The sequence below is a fragment of the Musca autumnalis genome, unplaced genomic scaffold (assembly GCF_047663935.1).
Source record: "Musca autumnalis isolate F117 unplaced genomic scaffold, ASM4766393v1 scaffold_1, whole genome shotgun sequence".
NCBI lineage: Eukaryota > Metazoa > Arthropoda > Insecta > Diptera > Muscidae > Musca > Musca autumnalis.
In genome coordinates this window covers 327,166,203-327,183,900 of record NW_027411644.1, presented here as the reverse complement: position 1 = coordinate 327,183,900, position 17,698 = coordinate 327,166,203, and the positions used below count along the sequence as shown (strand labels likewise).

The following is a 17,698-nucleotide window of genomic DNA, read 5'->3' as shown; positions in this document are numbered from 1 at the left end:
GTCCACACATCTTGAGAAAACAGGCCGAAAGGTTTAAAACCCCCTATGGTACCATATGTAGTGGCTGGAGAGCACGATAACTCTCGAACTGATCAACCGATTTGGTCCAAAATTTGGCCTACGTCATATTTTGTCCACACTTCGGCTTCAGTTCAGCTTGCGGTCCACATCTTCCGGTACTTCCCGAATATTTCAGAATGGCTAAGGTCAACTTCTCTCATGTCATAGAGTGCACCCCTATTCATATTAGATGAATGATATGGTACCTATTGTTTATCGCCGAGTCCGAACTTAAGACACCACTTGTAGAGAAGTTTTTATGTAGCTAAAATATCCAGGAAATTTCGCTTTTTGTGTCAGTACATCAAAGTACACAAAAAAGGGGTACGACCAACGCACTCGATTTATCAAAACCTGTTTTTGTCGACGCGAAACCAATCAGCCCCATTTTCCATGGACCTCGTTAATCCGGAGATCATCGGAACTTGAGCACACATATACTCCGAGAATCTCCACCCATATTCGCTTAACTGACTGTCACTGTTTTTTGTCTTTAGACTAACGTGCCTGATTGAAAAAAATGGTTTTAGACCCCAATTATGTTTGGTCGAAATCCCTTTCAGACAATTTGGAGTCGATTTCTGGAGAGCACGATAATTTGGCATTCGTAGTATTTTGTCCAAACATAGTTTAAGTTCGAAGACGGTCCATTCCCTCGGGTACCTCCCCCATAAAATGTAAACATGTTTCGCTAATAAAATGTAAACATGTAATCGTCGAAGCGATTTTTAAATGAATCCCGATCAAAGTTCACATTTTGAGGGGTTTTTACTTTTCACGATTTTGCTTGGAAACCGCAAGTCCTATCGAAATGGGAACAGAAAAATGTTGTAGCTGTGAAGATTCTCTATAAGATTGACCTTTATGATATTTTCGTAGGTTTTACCATTTTTATACCCTCAGCATTTATGCTAACGAGGGTATATACACTTTCATACGGCAAAATGTGCCTCATTAAAATAATGGTTTTAGACCCCAAGTACGTTTGGACGAAATGTGTTTCAGACAATTTGGAGTTGATTTAGCCATGTCCGTCCGTCTGTCTGTCTGTCCGTCTGTCTGGCTGGTGCGCACGATAACTCTCGAACGGAGCAAACGATTCGGTTCAAAATTTGGCTTTCGTTATATTTTGCCCAAACTTAGTTTAAGTTCGAAGATGGGTTATATCGGTCCACTCCTTCCGGTACTTCCCCCACAAAAGTTCGAAAATGTTCGGAAAATTTGTGCGCACGATAACTCTTGAAGAGAGTAACCGATTTGGCCCACATTTTGTACATCGTGAAAGTTTCACCAGACTTAGATGAAGTTTAAATATGGACTCAATCGGTCCACTCCTTCAGGTACCTCCCTCACAAAATTTCGGAAAAGTTCAGTTTAGGACCTGCTCTCGAATCGCTTTGATTTTTGTTGTAGCAACTTGTATTCGCTGTCCCCCATACTACGGTACAAGCTTCATAAGGGGCAAGTCCATACTTCCTGAGAAAATAGCCTGAAAGGTGCCAAAAACCCCTATGACACCGTGTGTAGTGGTTGGAGCGCAAGATAAATCTCGAACGGATCTGCGAATTCGGTCCAAAATTTGGCCTTCGTAATATTTTGTCCAAACATAGTTTTAGTTCGAAGATAAACCATGTCGGTCCACTCCTTCAGTTACCACCCTCACAAAACTTCAAAAATCTTCGGAAAAAAATATGCGCACGATAACTCTTGAAGGGAGTGACTGATGTAATCCATACTCTGCACATCCTAATATATCTACCAAATATAGATCAGGTTCGAATATGGACTATATTTGTGCACTCCTTTGGGTACCTTCCACACAAAATTTCGGATAAGTTCACTTTAAGACCTGCTCTCGAAACACTTTGATTTTTGTTGAAGCGATTTGCATTCGCTACCTCCATTACGACGGTAAAAGTTTTTTCAGGAGCAGGTCCATATTTCTTGGGAAAACATCCCGAAAGGTGTAAAAAGCCCTATGTCACCATATGTGGCTCTCGAACTGTTCTACCGATTTTGTGCAACATTTGGTCTTCGTCATATTTTATCCAAACTTAGCTTCATGGGGCCCCAGCTTCAGGTACTTCTCCCCAATATTTAAAAAATGCCACTAAGATGCTAGGACTATATCAATTGAATGGCGCAACCAATTTGATTTAAACTTTGGATCTCCTAATATTTTGTCAAAATTTAGTTTAACTTTTAAAATGGCATATATTGTTCCTCCCTAAGTGTACCTCCCCCATAAAAGTTTAACATTTGTGTTAATTCCTAATCCAAATTTTTGTCGGCAAGTTCAAATGTTGAAAAAGGGCCACAAAATTCTGAAGAGACGCTAAATACATTCTATCTGTCCGTAGATGAAAGCTTCAATTCACATTGGCTGAGGGTATACATCTGTCGGCAAAGCCGACTGACACTTTTTTACTTGTTGAAATATTGAAGTTCAAATTGGGACAAGGCACTGACTGTATCGCCCCCTTATAAACAATATGGATAGTGGACCTTCCGATATCTCCACCCCAAAAGTTCTGGTACTCTAAATATTGTCGAAACTCAGTTAAAAAAAGCCCTATCTATCGATATCCCCGCAATTTTTTGCGCTTTAATCCTATCCATAATGCCATGCACGGTGCGCCTCAACTAAAATTAGAATTTCTTTGCCTCTCTCGCATTGCAATTTTTATACCCTCCACCATAGGATGGGGGTATATTAAGTTTGTCACTACGTTTGTAACTACTCGAAATATTCATTGTAGACCCCACAAAGTATATATATTCTTGATCAGCGTGCAATTCTACATCGATATAGCCATGTCCGTCCGTCTGTCCGTCTGTCCGTCTGTGGAAATCACTCTAGCGTCCGAACGGATTGACGTAGGTTGATGAAATTTTGGGAAAATATGTTATATTTACGTAGGACTTTTGGTATTGAAAGCGGGCTATGTAGGTCCACGCTTTCGTATAGCCCCCATACAAAATGACGCGTGACGCGTCGTTGTTTTAAGGAATTTTTAAGATATTTGGCCCATTTTACCACCGAATTGGTTGTAATTTGGTACTTTGTGTCTCCAGAGGCCAAAAAATATTCCTACCAAAGTTGGGTTATATAGGTCCACGTTTTGGTATAGCCCCCATATAAGACCCCATATAAAGTACGCGTCATTTTAATATATTTTGAATGTATTAGACCCATTTGACCACAGAATTGGTTGTAATTTGGTATTTTGTGTCTTCAGAGGCCAGAAAACATTCCTACCAAAGTTGGGTTATATAGGTCCACGTTTTGGTATAGCCCCCATATAAGTCCCCATATAAAGTACGCGTCATTTTAATATATTTTGAATGTATTAGACCCATTTGACCACAGAATTGGTTGTAATTTGGTATTTTGTGTCTTCAGAGGCCAGAAAACATTCCTACTAAAGTTGGGTTATATAGGTCCACGTTTTGATATAGGCCCCACATAAGGCCCCTTATAAAGTACGCGTCATTTTAATATATTTTGAATGTATTAGACCCATTTAACCAAAGAATCGGTTGTAACTTTGTATTTTGTGTTTCCAGAGGCTAAGAAACATTTCTACCATAAAACATTTATATAGGTCCACGTGTTGATATAGCCCCCATAATACAATATCTCCCGATTTTAATTATTTTGAACGTTTTAGCCTCATTATCACACCGAGATGGCTGAAATGTGGTATTTAGTCTTCTTTAGGCGTATAAAACTTTCCCCCGGAAATTTGTATAGGTATAGGTCCACGCCATCATATAGCCCCCATAGAACGGTACCTTCCGAATTTCGGTATTTTGAAGGTTGTGGCCACATTAATCCACCGAAATGGCTGAAATTTGTGGTGGAGGGTATAAAAAGTTCGGCCCGACCGAACTTAACGCTTTTCTTACTTGTTCTATTTGATATACCACCTATGTAATCATTGATCTAAGAACCAACTAGATTATTAACTTATGAACTTTTATTCAAATTTTAATAAAATGAAATATTATGGACATCCCCCTGGTCACCCCAAAACATTTTGCCATTAATATTAATTTAAACTTTTGCTCATGACAATAACAACAATGTAAAAATTTGTATTTTAAATGACAAAAATTTCTTTAGCCGCTGTGTCACCACATGCAAACAATTTTGTAAAGTACACAAAATCAATGGAATGAATATTTAATAAATTTGTCAATTCTTTATTCAATATCATTTTGAATTCACAATGTGAAGTTCAAACAAATTTGCACACCAACATTTTCAAACAATAAGGCGTTAAAAGGCCTATTGGCAATTATCTAATGGTTACAATGTTAAAAAGTAATTCAAACTATTTTTTTGCATAAATAACAACAATATGCCTTAAATTTAAACAAGAGGTGGATGGAATTTTATTATATATTTTTTTCAATTTGACATGGTTTAGTTTTGCATTTGATTTTTGCCATCGAAATTTTATTTCATGATATTTTAAGACATCACCATCATCAACACCATGTTTTATTGTCATTGCCTCTGCGGCGGCCGGTAAATGAATAACAACAAAAACTGAAAGAAATAAAAACGATTTGCATAGATGTTTCGGTTCATTCGTTGGTAATTTAGCCGTGACCTTGAACTAGTTTCAGTTTCCACCAAAAAGACAACCAAACACATCAAACACACACACACACACATTTTGGCTTTTGTGTCATTGCTCTTTTATTCTGTCAATGTTGTTGGTGAATGCAATTTGAATGATAACCTGAAAAAAATGCTTGTTATTTTTTTGTATTTGTTTGTAATAAATTAAAATGATAATTGATATGGGAATTTATAAGGCAAACTCACGCATACCTAAACACAAACAAGTTTATGGTCATATGCAATGATTTTAAAGAGCATAATAAACAGCCCTAGAAGCTGTTTTGTTTTTTTGTTCCTCCCTTTCGCGCTGAACATTCGTCTCATAAAAATATGACAATGATTTTTCAAGTTTGTATCTTGAATCTTTTGTTTTAATTGGCCAACTATCAGTTGGTTTTGTTTGTTCGTTTCTTTTCAGTTTTTAGAGAACATAATAATGATAATAATATAATGTGAACATGTTTAGTCTAATAATCACCTAATGTTAGCATGTTTACTCGGTGCCCCTCGGATATGTATCAGTTTGACCTAAAGATCAAGTTCGTCTCTCATGCTTTTTTGTTGTATGTGTGATTTTTCAATAAAATTATGCGATTTGTTTAATGTTTCGTTATGTGTGTTTGTGATGCTCTTATTTATTTATGAATGAATCCATAGTACGCAAACCATAAGCCATAACCATAATTAAGTTTATGTTAGCGGTTTTATATTAATCCGTATAATTAGCGCAATTATTGCATCCAAAGTTTCAATCGGAATTAGGTTAAATTAAAAACTTGGGGATAACATGTCGGGGCAATGTGCGATTATATTGTACATAAAAAAATTAACAAATTCAATATTAAATGTTATATATTATTGATTTGGAAATATGAACGAAACATTTAAATTACCTAAAATCGGAAACTCTCATTAAACTTTAGTCTGGAGGAATTGTTTTATGGGGACTATATGGAAACATTGTCCTATGTCGACAATCAAAACAGACTTCCGTGTGTTTTGGTGTTTCCAATTTAACATCCATTTCATGTGGTTTTGGTAATTCTTTTCAGCACGAATCTATTTCGGGATTCTAATTATTCTTGGATACACCAATTACTTCAACGCTTCTTGCGAAATATTCCAATCAAGTACTAAGGTTTCTCCATTTCATAACAGAAGGGATATTATCTGTGAATTGTAAAGTGTATTCTTTCTTTGCAGAGAGTATTGAAGTTCAAATATGCGGAAACGCGATCTCCTTGTCAGATGCTAAACACAAGCAGATGTAATCGCATTGCGAGTATGTTGTTTTTGTTTCTGAGTACATCAATGTACAATATACCGAGTTATGCAGCCTTACCCCCTGTTTTTGTAAAAAATTTATTGTTCTCACACGAATTGTCAAATTTTGTAGATCGATTTACTCGCCTTAGGGCAAATGTGGAACGCTGATTTTTTAATGAGGAATTCTTTACTGTATATAGAACATGCCTACGAAGAATTAGGTCTGTATGTCATCTAGGGGCTGAGCTATGGATGCTCAAATTATTACGAATATAGACGAACGAACAAAAAATAGTTACAAAAACAGGGGGTTAATCTACTAAAACAGGCTTGACCTAATTGAATTTCATTGAAGCTAGGTAGTAATCTATATCACCATCGGGATAGGGGTGAGTTACTAACCTGCCACCCAATACCAGTTTTGCATAGTTGCAGGTGCAGTTTACGCACTGCAGATGTACTTGCAAAGTATAAGGCCGATATTACTGCTATACGGAAAATGCTATGAGTTGGGAAAATCGTCACAACCACAACTAGAGATGTATTATAGCTGCCATGATATAAAACACAAGTTTGGTTGCGAATTTTTACTTCAGGGTTAAAACATCTGGTCTCCAGTTTCCAGGTGCATGAAATATTTACAATTTAGATAAAAACTAAATTCTTAAATATCAGTCTTATCTGTGTCCATACTCCCAGTGAAGACAAGGACGAGCAGATCAAAGATATATTTTCAACACTCTAGAAAATTTGAAAGGTTTGTTATTTACGGACCTGACCAGGAAAGAATGGGTAAAACTAATGGAATTTTGAGCTTAAAGGACCGCTCCTAGAATGTTCATATGTTCTAGAAAGTTGTTAACTGAGATCTTAGGTACATTTTTGTCGTTGCTTGTATTCTTGAATTTTGAACGGTTCGTTATCTATGGACCAGAATCGGAGAAAAAAGTATAAAAATCGAATATTTTCTAAAGTTTTTTGCTATTTTGACCTTTAAGAACAGTTCGTAGTGGGCTCCGATGTTCCACAAAGTTGTATACTGATATATTCGCTACATTATTGTGGTTGAATGTTTTCTTGAATTTTGAATGGTTTAATTTCTATGGAGCAGAAACCGAAAAAAAGAAAATAAAAATTGCATTTGTTTTGCTATTTTGACTTTTAAGAACCATTTCTACAGGGTTCGTATGTTCTAGAAAGTTGTTTATTGAGATCTAAGGTAAATTTTTGTAGTTGGTTGTTTGATTCAATTTTGATCGGTTTGATATCTGTAGGCCAAAATCTGAGGAAAAAATTATAACGGAAACTTGACCTTAACGATTTTGACCTTGAAGATAAGGTTGAATGGATTTTATGTCTTCACAATTATTATTCATTAAGATGAGAGCTACAACTTTGCCTCCACGCGTAAACCAAAATTCTTAGCGGTTTAGAAGATATGAGCCTGACAAAATGGTCCTTTTTGACATCAAGGCCTCAGGTTTTTGGGGGCCCATAACCGCAAAATTCGAAGTAACAGGGAAAAACGCCGAGACACGTGTCTTCTTAATTTTCGTCTTCCATTACGCTGCGGTGTCAGAATATGGTTAATTTTCCATGACACAAAAAATTACACACAGTGTTATGAAACGTCCCACAGTGGTTTCGCCCGTGAACAAAAATCTAAAAATTTATGGTGACAAATTTGATTGCGATTAAAATAAATATTCTCTAAACATATCAAATTTTTAACATCCAGCATTATTTTTGTAAATTTACAGCGGTTATACGCCAAGTTAAGTCGAAGAAGTTGTGATTTGTATGTGAGACCTTAAAAACGAAAAATACATCCGCAAAGCAATCGTAGTTTATGAGATAAATGTGCAATTTTCAAAATGAAACTTACAGTTGATGGCACTGACAATGTTTTTACGAAAAAAGAATCATAATTCATTTCCTTAACTTGGACCTATACTGAACATTTTTGCAAGGAAATATTTTGCTCACTCAGAACTCAACATGCAAAATTACAGCCAAAACGGTTGGAAAATGTGGGTAAAATCGTCAAAATTTCGAAAATCGGGAGGGGGTTATACCTAAACGAAGACCGATATTGACCATTTTTTGCATGGAGGTATTTGGTTCACTCAGAACTCAAATTTCCAAATTACAGCCAAATCAGTTGGAAAATTTCGCTTAAATTGTCAAAATACCGAAAACCTGAGGGTAAATTTATATGAGGGCTATACCTAAACGTGGCTAAATAACATCCAAATCGGTTGGTAAATTTGGCCAAAATCGTCAAAATACCAAAAATCGGGCGGTACCTTTATATGGGAGCTAAATCCAAATATGGACCTACATCCACTAAAAATGGAATTCTATCTTTTTGGCTTGTTATAAACCTACGTTTAAAATTTGGAGGCGGTAGTTCGATTAGAACTATTTTTGGCATTTTTTTCCATACAAGTGGAACCACTGTGCGTCCTTGGAATACCATTGAACATATAGGGCTGATTTCCTTCAGGATAAGATCATTCGATTTTTGGCAAAGGTGCAGTTTAAGGACTCTTGTCGGATCGGAATGAAATTTTTTGCTCGATGTGCTCGATTCCTTTCACGACGTTGCAATTTTTTCGGGGACATATTTTCTGGATGTTTGGCGTTTTTTATTTGACATGACGACTTAATCAGGCTAAATCCCATAGTCGTTGTTTTGATATTTTATTAAAACAAATTTAATTTATTAGTGGGGAAAAATAGGGAATCTCGCCACAGACCTTCATCAGTTCCCTTGTTTCTTGTTTTTCAACAAGAAACTTTTTATACCCAAGCGTCAATTGCCCGCTCAAATAGATAAGTGTCCAAAGAAACACTCTGATCGAGAATTTCTTTGGTACTACCAAAACTAGAGCAACTTCACTTGCAAAAAAAAAATCGTTCCCACTGCTATGCATTCGTTGACTCTCAACGAAAAACACATAACTAATTTGTTGGTATTGCCTATTAACAGCAAAAAACCACATATTTGACGGTACCGGTCTCGCAATTAGGAGGGTTGGTGTTTTTTTATTTGGGATGGCGACTATTTTGCTTTTCAAATAGAAGATCTGTGGCGAGATCTGAAACTATAGTCTTCCCTACCTTACACCCTGGTAAACATCGCCAATTTTTTCCCACTAATAAATTAAAGTTGCTTTAATAAAATATTAAAACAACGACTATGTGATTAAGCCTGACTATTTTGAAAAGGACATACTTTCGGATGTGCTCTTGGGACATGAGCTCTAAATAACCCTGCAGGCATCAACGCAAATGACTGATGAACACTAAAACTTATGAATTGATTATCCGATTTGACCGAAATTTTTTACATTGTAAAATTTCTACAAAAACGTACATCAAGTTGTAAGAAGGGTTCTATTAGAAACATCTTCGGGTACCTCCCTCAAAAAAGTTAATCATTTTTGCTTAAATGCATTTTAAGAACTATTTAAGAATGGTTTCCATATTTTTACCTAAAGTACTTCTTGTGATCCTGTTTACAGCAATATAATGTTTTTTCGTGGGAAAAGTCCAATCCTGACAGAATGGCCCAAAAGCTCTAAAAAAATTCCACGGCGATCAACTAAGGGGACTGATGGGCACGACAACTATCTACAAAAGTGATTAACATTGGTCTAACTTTTGCGCATCATAGTATTCACTTCACATTAAAATAAAATTCTAATATGGACTATATCGTACCACCTCTTCGGTATTTCCCACAAAATTCTAAAAGTTTTTACAAATGTGCAAATTTGGGGTATATGTATCTAAGATTGATTGATAAATACCTTAAAGTTCTAAAAACCTTACGATCACCAACTAAAGGTCTTAATAGTAGTCCTCCATTTCGTCCAATCTTTGCATATCGTAATCGTTCTTCCAAACTCACGTCAAATTCGATGATGGACTATATCGGTCGTGTTCTTCCGTTTCTTTCTTCACAAAAATTCAAATATTTAGCCTTAAAAACAGGTTTAGACGAGTCGGATAAATGTTAAACTTAATTTCGGATAATTCTCGCAGTACTCATTACAACAGTAATGTTTTGGAAAAACAACCTATACTGGGTTTGCTTCTTTGAACTGAGGGCATGACTCTATTATTTTCTTGTTCCTCATTTCGTGAATGACTTTGAACTGAGGGCATGACTCTATTATTTTCTTGTTCCTGATTTCGTGAATGACAGTGAAATTGGATCTGTTACTCCCAAGTATATACACGAATACATGTACTGCATGTTAAATAAATGTACAATATGTTTGCAGAGCGTAGCCATTCATGATCATAAAGGGTTGTTTTCGATCGCTGTAAGTAGGACGTATGAATTTTCTTTAAGGAAGCAAAGATTATGTTGGCGTGTAATAAGTGTAATTTTAATACAATTCATTCCGCTCATCAACCGAACCATTTTATTAAATTTTATTACTATTTTTTTCTTTTTAATTTTACTTCATTTTTAAACGAAAATATATATGTATGTCAATTATATTAATAATCATATCTTCCTCGCTTTTCCTTTTTTTATTTACAGAACACCCGATTCAGTTATGACCACAAACAATGATGGCGGAACAGGACAGTGGCAACGTAGTTGTCAAGCTGCAGTTTCAGTACGACATGCCTTCAAGACATACGGCAAAAAGAAGAATGCCTTGCCAGTATTGAATAATCTAAATATGACAGTACCCAAGGGAACAATGTAAGTAAATCAATACGAAAAATAAACAAAGAAAATGCCAAGTCATAAATTGCACATATTTTTAAGAAAAAAAAAATTGAGAAAATATTGAGCAGTTTCTTAGAAGTTGTCAATAAGAATGCAGTCGAAGTTAGTGGGTTATTGATGGTCATTTTACATTTGTGGTTTTCAAGGAATCATCACATACATATATATTTTTCGCAAAATGTTATTGACAAGGAGAAAAGAATCAATGACCTGTTATAAGTATTCCATACACATACCCTGTTGAAAACCTCCAAATTATATGAACATTAGGGTTATGACTTTTTGACTTTTTTCTCAAAAATGATTTCCTGTAGCAAGAATAAATGAACTTTTGCCTATTAATGTAAGTATTAAATAAACAATAATTAAACAAATTAAGTTACAATTTTTTATTTATAAATGCACTTAAAACTAGAAAGTAATTTGTCATGATGGAATCTCTCAAATAAAACGCTTGCATTTGAATTAAAAATTTTGACAATGTTAAACGGCAAGCGTTTTATTTGAGAGATTCCATCATGAAAAATTACTTTCTAGTTTTAAGTGCATTTATAAATAAAACATTGTAACTTAATTTTTTTAATTATTTTTTATTTTTAACTTTTTAGTAAATAAATTTGTTGACCACTGATTATTTTTGACCATAACCAAATTACAGTCAATTTAGGCCGAAAATGTAGATATAAACTTTAAATTGCCTGAAATCGTGTGGTACCGTTATATGGGGACTACACCAAAATCAGACACATGTTCACAATTTTTGGTGGGGGGGGGGGGGGGTTTCTGTACAATTGTTATGTACTCATAACATCTCCCTGAGTATATATTTGTCATTTCATTGCTGAGTAATCTAATAAATAAACTAGCATCACGCTATTTAACGGACAAATATTTTTAATCACCCTCATAGTTTTATCTCAAACTATGGAATGGTTGAAAAATAATGTGTCGTTATGTTATTTGTGCTGTAATAAATCTTAAATCTAATATAGTCATATATAGACTATATATTCCTTCTGACCAAATTTACAGAACTTTTTTTACAAAACTGTACAATGACATTTACATTTAAAAATACATCATAAGTTAATCAGAACCACTTTTACTTACCTTGTATTGTAGAAATTTTCCACTGCAAATGTTTCATAGTTACAATAAATACTAAACATGAATTGATTCTTTAACTTGTATTTGAAACAGCTTTTACTTCCAGCTGATTCTCTTAAATAGTCCCATATCCTCAATTAACCACAACTAGCTGGTATTACATTACCATTTAAGCATTTGCAGGATTCTCGGAAAGCCCTAGCCGGTTGTTTTTATGGCGATGCTGAAAATCATTTAACCGAAACCGGTTTTTGTCACCATAGCTAAGCTATTCAGCAGGAAATGTTTATGGCATAATTTTAGTATTCCAGTAGAATGCATCTGAGCGTTTTTTGTTTGTGTTTGTCTGTGTGAGTTTTATGTTTACAACAATGGAAAATTTTCTTGCAAAATAAAAATTCCTTGGGTTTTTTTGTATTATTCTGCCATCAATGACCTATGGTGACGTGTTCGTCGTCGTGTTGGTAGATTTTATTGTTTTGTTTTAATCTTTTTTGTATTGTGCCAAATGAATTTTGCACTTAATGATGCATTCACCGTTCAAACAAAGTTTAAACCAGTTCAATAACCTTGAATTAAAAAAGCACTGACGTTCAGAAATTACTTATTTTGTAGGATCTTTTTGGTGATTGAAGTCAGTGTTATTAATTTTTGTCTCACATTTCTTTAACGATACTCTTCTTATTAAGGTACATATATAAAATAGTTTACACAAAAATATAGATTCTAATGAATCATGGAACAAAATAGACAAGAAACCCATATCGACAGAGGGCGCTACAAGATCCTCATTAGAAATCCGGTTATTAAAGGACACAAATGCTCTATACTTACTGGCGTAACTGTTTTTCTTTCTTTGCCAAAGAATTTATAAAGTTTAGAACCAATTTTGACACTTTCATTCTATAATTATCTCTATCTACTTGGTGTCTCGATACTTGGTTTAAAGTATCACCTGCTGGGTCCCACCGTGCTGCAATTGTATGCACGCCCGCATTGTACCCGGAATGCGCCAGACAACATCACATTTTGAACGGTGGCAAAACAACCACTCAGCGTCATATTGGCGATATTAACTGAGTATTTCATCCATAATAATTTTTAGACAGGTGGTGTCTTAAGGCACGGTGTTCGGGCTCGACGATAACAAAAAAGTCCCCCCTAATATGATAAGGTGCGCCTCATTGACATGAGAGAAGCTTCCCTTGTCCCTCGTGAGATGTTTGTAAGAACATACAGTGGTGTGAAAAATAATAAGGACAGCGACATTCACAATTTTGGTCGCTCCAAAAGTGTGTAAAATGGAAGAATTTGCGATGGAAATTTGTTTTTGAAAATGTACATGTATGGCAATAAGAAATCCCGTTACGATTTTGGTTTCTTTCTGTTTAGTTTTTATACAAAACAAATATTTTTCGTAAAATCCGTGATTTCTGCTGTGAAAAATAATAAGGACAGTTTTTCGTTTTAGTAAAAATAAATTGATATTATTTTTTTGTGATTCTTTCCTGTAAGTAAAAGTTTAAAATGAATTAATTTCTATTCATTAAATGTTAAATCTACAGGTATTTCTTAGTTTTTCTTTGCAAATATGGGTAAAAATACGCACTGTTATCATGCTACTCGAGAAATCAGGATGCAGCTAAGTGAACTTCAAAGATAAAAGTCGTAGCAGAAATCCAAAAATTGCACCTGTAATAATAAATGCGTTATTCGATTATTAAAAAAGATCATTTTACCACATCTTTACAAATAAAAAACTACTTAAATATTAATTTTGACGCATCAACAACACCTAAAACCCTCTGTGGTGGCCACATTAGAGCTCACAGTGTCAGAAAAGTATAATTTTAATCGAAAAATTATACACTTCCCGCGTAGTGGTGTAGGGTATAAAAATATTCAGCAAATAATACAGTTTGCTTGAAATCACATCGCTTGGTCTAAGAAAAATTGCGTACCATTCTTTGGTCTGATGAAACCAAATATATTTTTTTGTTCCGATAGAGGAGTTTTTCATGGTTGAAGACCTAAAAATCAATAATATAACCCAAAATATACTCTGAAGGCGGCTAAATATGGCAGAAGTAACAGCATGGTGTGGGGCTCATTTTCTTACTATGCTGTGGGGTCTCTATACAGTATTCAAAGTGTTTTTAAAATCACCAGATTACATTGAAATTTTGAAAAATATAATTCTTCCGTATGCTAAAGGGGGTGTGCCTCTCAAATGAGTCTTCAGCAAGGTTAATGAACCAAAAATGACGGCAAAATAAAAAAAGGTGTTCCAGGATAATTAAGTTAAGTTGTTAGAATGGCCTATACAATCCCTTGATTTGAACCCGATTGAAAAATGTTGTGGAATGAAGTTAAAAAATCAAGCAGGGGAAAGTGTCCATCAAAATATGGCGACCTTTGGCAACTTATACAGGTTGCGTAGGACGTGATACCAGTAGAGAAGTGACTTGATGCCCAGACGATGCACTTCCGTTTTAGAAAACAAAGGATCGTCTACAAAGTATTAATGACACTAAAACACTTTATCTACCATTATTTAATAAAAACCTGCATTCATTTCTTTCAAGTTTGGTCCTTATTAAAATATGTCATGAAGTGTCCTTATTATATTTCACACACCAAACTACGACATTTCGCATAAAATATAAAAGATAATTAAAATATGGTTACAAGCAATCAAAATATTTTTATAATACTTTTCTTAACATTTTAAGAAAACAATAAATTTTATAAACTAATGTAATTTTCACTTTTTTAGTCAGTTTTCAATGTAATCTTGGTTATGGATTGAAGTGTCCTTATTATTTTTCACAACACTGTGCGTATCATCTTATGACCAATATTTTTCTTCTCCTTATATCAGATCTGGTTGACTTTTCTGTAAAGATCCCGGACATTGTAGATGCATATTTGTTAGGACTTTTCGTTTTCTGTTGAGATAAGTCTCCCCTTGTTTCTTCAGAGATGAAATAATAATAATAATAATAATAATAATAATAATAATAATAATAATAATAATAATAATAATAATAATAATAATAATAATAATAATAATAAAAATAATAATAATAATTTATATACCATCAGCCTTTAGGCTAAAAGGAGTATATACACTTTCACACGACCAAAATGTGCCTCGTCGAAATAATGGTTTTAGATCCCAAGAATGTTTACAATTTGGAGTCGATGTAAACACTTCTGTCCGTCTGTCTGGCAGATTGGAGCGCACGAACGGATCAACCGTTTCGGTCCAAAATGCGGCCGTTGTAATTATTTGTCCAAACTTAGATCCAGTTCGAATGTGGACCATATCGCTGCACTCCCTCGGCTACCTTCCCCACAAAAATTGTCGATAAAATCGTGGGATTAACGGATTTTGGTCCACACTTTGCATATCACAATATTTTAAACAGCCATACATCAAGTTCGAATATGGACTATATCGGTACATTCCTTCGGGTACCTCCATACAAAATTTCGGAAAGGTCCAGTTTAAGTTTTATTCGCTGTCCTCTTTACGACGGTACAAGTTTTTTCAGAAGCAAGTACATTCTTCCCTAGAAAATGGCCTGAAAGCTGCAAAAATCCCCTACGGCTACCATGTGTAGTGGCTGGTGCGGTGCGCACGACAACTTTCGCACTGGATACTGCGTTGGTTCAAACTACACACATTGTAATATTTCTACGAATATTAGATATATTTAGATACTTGAAAATTTTTCGCTAAAATGGTGTGCACAATAACTATCGAAGGCAGTGACCGATTTGGTCCATACTTTGCACATCGTAATATTTTTGCGAGACATACATAGGCTAGGTTTAAATATGGACTATATTGGCCCATTACGTTGGGTACCCCCCACCAGGAACGGACACAGAATTTTATTTCGGGGGCCCACCAGACCAAAAATTACGTTTTGTAAGCAAAATGTTCAAAAAGTGTGTGAAAAATATCCATATCGGGGGCCCTCCTGTGCCACCCACTTCTTAGGTCTTTGCCTCCCACATAAAATTTCGGAAAAGTGCAGTTAACTCACAATTTGCTCACAAATCGCTTTGTAGCAACTTGGGGCAAGCCCATACTTCCTGAGGTAAAAACCCCTATGGTGCAGTGTGTAGTGGCTGAAAACGCATCAAAATTGTCGAACTAATCAGCAGATTCAGTCCAAAATTTGGCATTAAGTTTAGGATTCATTCGAAAACCTTTGAAAAATTATACCGATGCTACTCCTTGTGGTCCTGTTTAAAGCGATTTTATGTTTTTTTTTCGAGGGCATGCTTCATGACATTCTGATCCACAACCTCTAAGTTATACTGTAACCAACTGAAATAACTTCCAAAATAAGATCCACTTCCAAAAGTAAATATGTCAATCCATTCCTTCAGGTACCTCCTCCGCATCACTTGCGAGCTTTAATCCAAGTATATATTTTTGTTGAAAAGTTCATACGGCTAAAAGGGGCCCAATAACGCCATTATGCATAATTATTGGGAAAACGATTTTGGTTGCGTAGCCGGTATTCAATTCGATATTGTCGATTGATGAAAGTTTCAACTCACACAGGCTGAGGGTACATCTCTGTCGGAAAAGCCGACTGATACTTTTTCACTTGTTTTACTTGTTGTTCCTAAAGTGGGCTAGTTATCTAAGGTTTAAACCCATGACCTTTATTGTTCTTATACGTAAACGTGGATTTGATATGTTGAGGCACCAAAAACGCGTCTCGTTAATTCAAGAGTATTTAATTCATGTGAACACGCCCGGTAGCACTCAAAATTATTTCCCTGCTGGTCAGGGTGCTTTAATATATTATTTAAAGTTGTTTTTTATGTAGAATATCAATGTTTTCTCCTTAGCTCCACCTAATTTGTTTACTTTAAATCAAAAGACTTAAGCGACAAACTTAAATTTCTTTATTTCGCATTATCTTAAATTAGTTGATTTTGAATAGTTTTCATTTGCCCAACCACCCTCACTCCCAAAACTGTGTATATTTAAATCACCAATACGACAAAAAGAAAATAAACACAAAACCGTTTCATCTCTCATAACATTGGCCGATAGAATTACACAACGGTCTCAAATTACATTTGGTTAGCGAATTGCTAACAAATTTATTGCAGACTTTCTCAAGCGTTTCTTTTTTTACACATTGACAGAGAAATAAAAATATGACACAAATTTATTTATTTTTACAATAGACGACAACAACAACAATAATCACAACAACAAGTAATATTCAAAGTCTTCTTAGATTTCCAGTTTTCAACAAACAGAAACATTTCTTTAATGTGTCGTAAGAGCTTTACAATTGTTTGCTGTTCCCATCGGCAAAAAGACAAAGAGATGATATCTGAAACAGAAAGACGCCGTGTTTATGTTTGTTTGCAAAAAATACACACACACACAAACACAAATTGAATGAAAGAAATAGGTGAATTAGTGGAAAACAATAGAAAAGGGTCTCATTTTGTAATTTGTTCGGAGGAAAAAAATGGGAAGTTGGTTATTATATAATATTCCAAGCTTGATTATTATGTATTTCCATGTGGGAGTCAGGAAGAAAAAAATAGCAAAGAAGAAATAAATTATAATTGTTAGAAATTCTTGAAGGCTTCAACTCCAAAATTGAGGTTTGGTGAATAAAACACACATTAAAAACTAACATATTTCAACAGTTTTGATTTCAAAAACATTGCAGTATATGTATCAGTTTAACAATTCTACCAAATTCGACCGGATGTTCATGTTTATTACATCAGACCAAGGTAATTGCTAAAATCTACAATTTGCAATAATATAATGTTATAAAGCCACAAAAACTTAATTCATTCTTAATGATTTCAATACAATACTGTAT

At 34.8% G+C, this 17,698-nt stretch overlaps 1 protein-coding gene across 23 annotated transcripts in view; it reads left to right on the top strand.

Moving 5' to 3' along the window:
- The window catches only part of snu (ABC-type transporter snustorr), a 144,457-nt gene that overhangs the window by 94,897 nt on the left and 31,862 nt on the right, over positions 1-17,698 (top strand). For all 23 annotated transcript variants that reach the window (XM_073962794.1, XM_073962805.1, XM_073962809.1 and 20 more), the window contains one exon: positions 10,518-10,685. In XM_073962794.1, the coding sequence (XP_073818895.1) occupies positions 10,518-10,685 (168 nt within the window). The remainder of the gene's footprint in view (positions 1-10,517; positions 10,686-17,698) is intronic.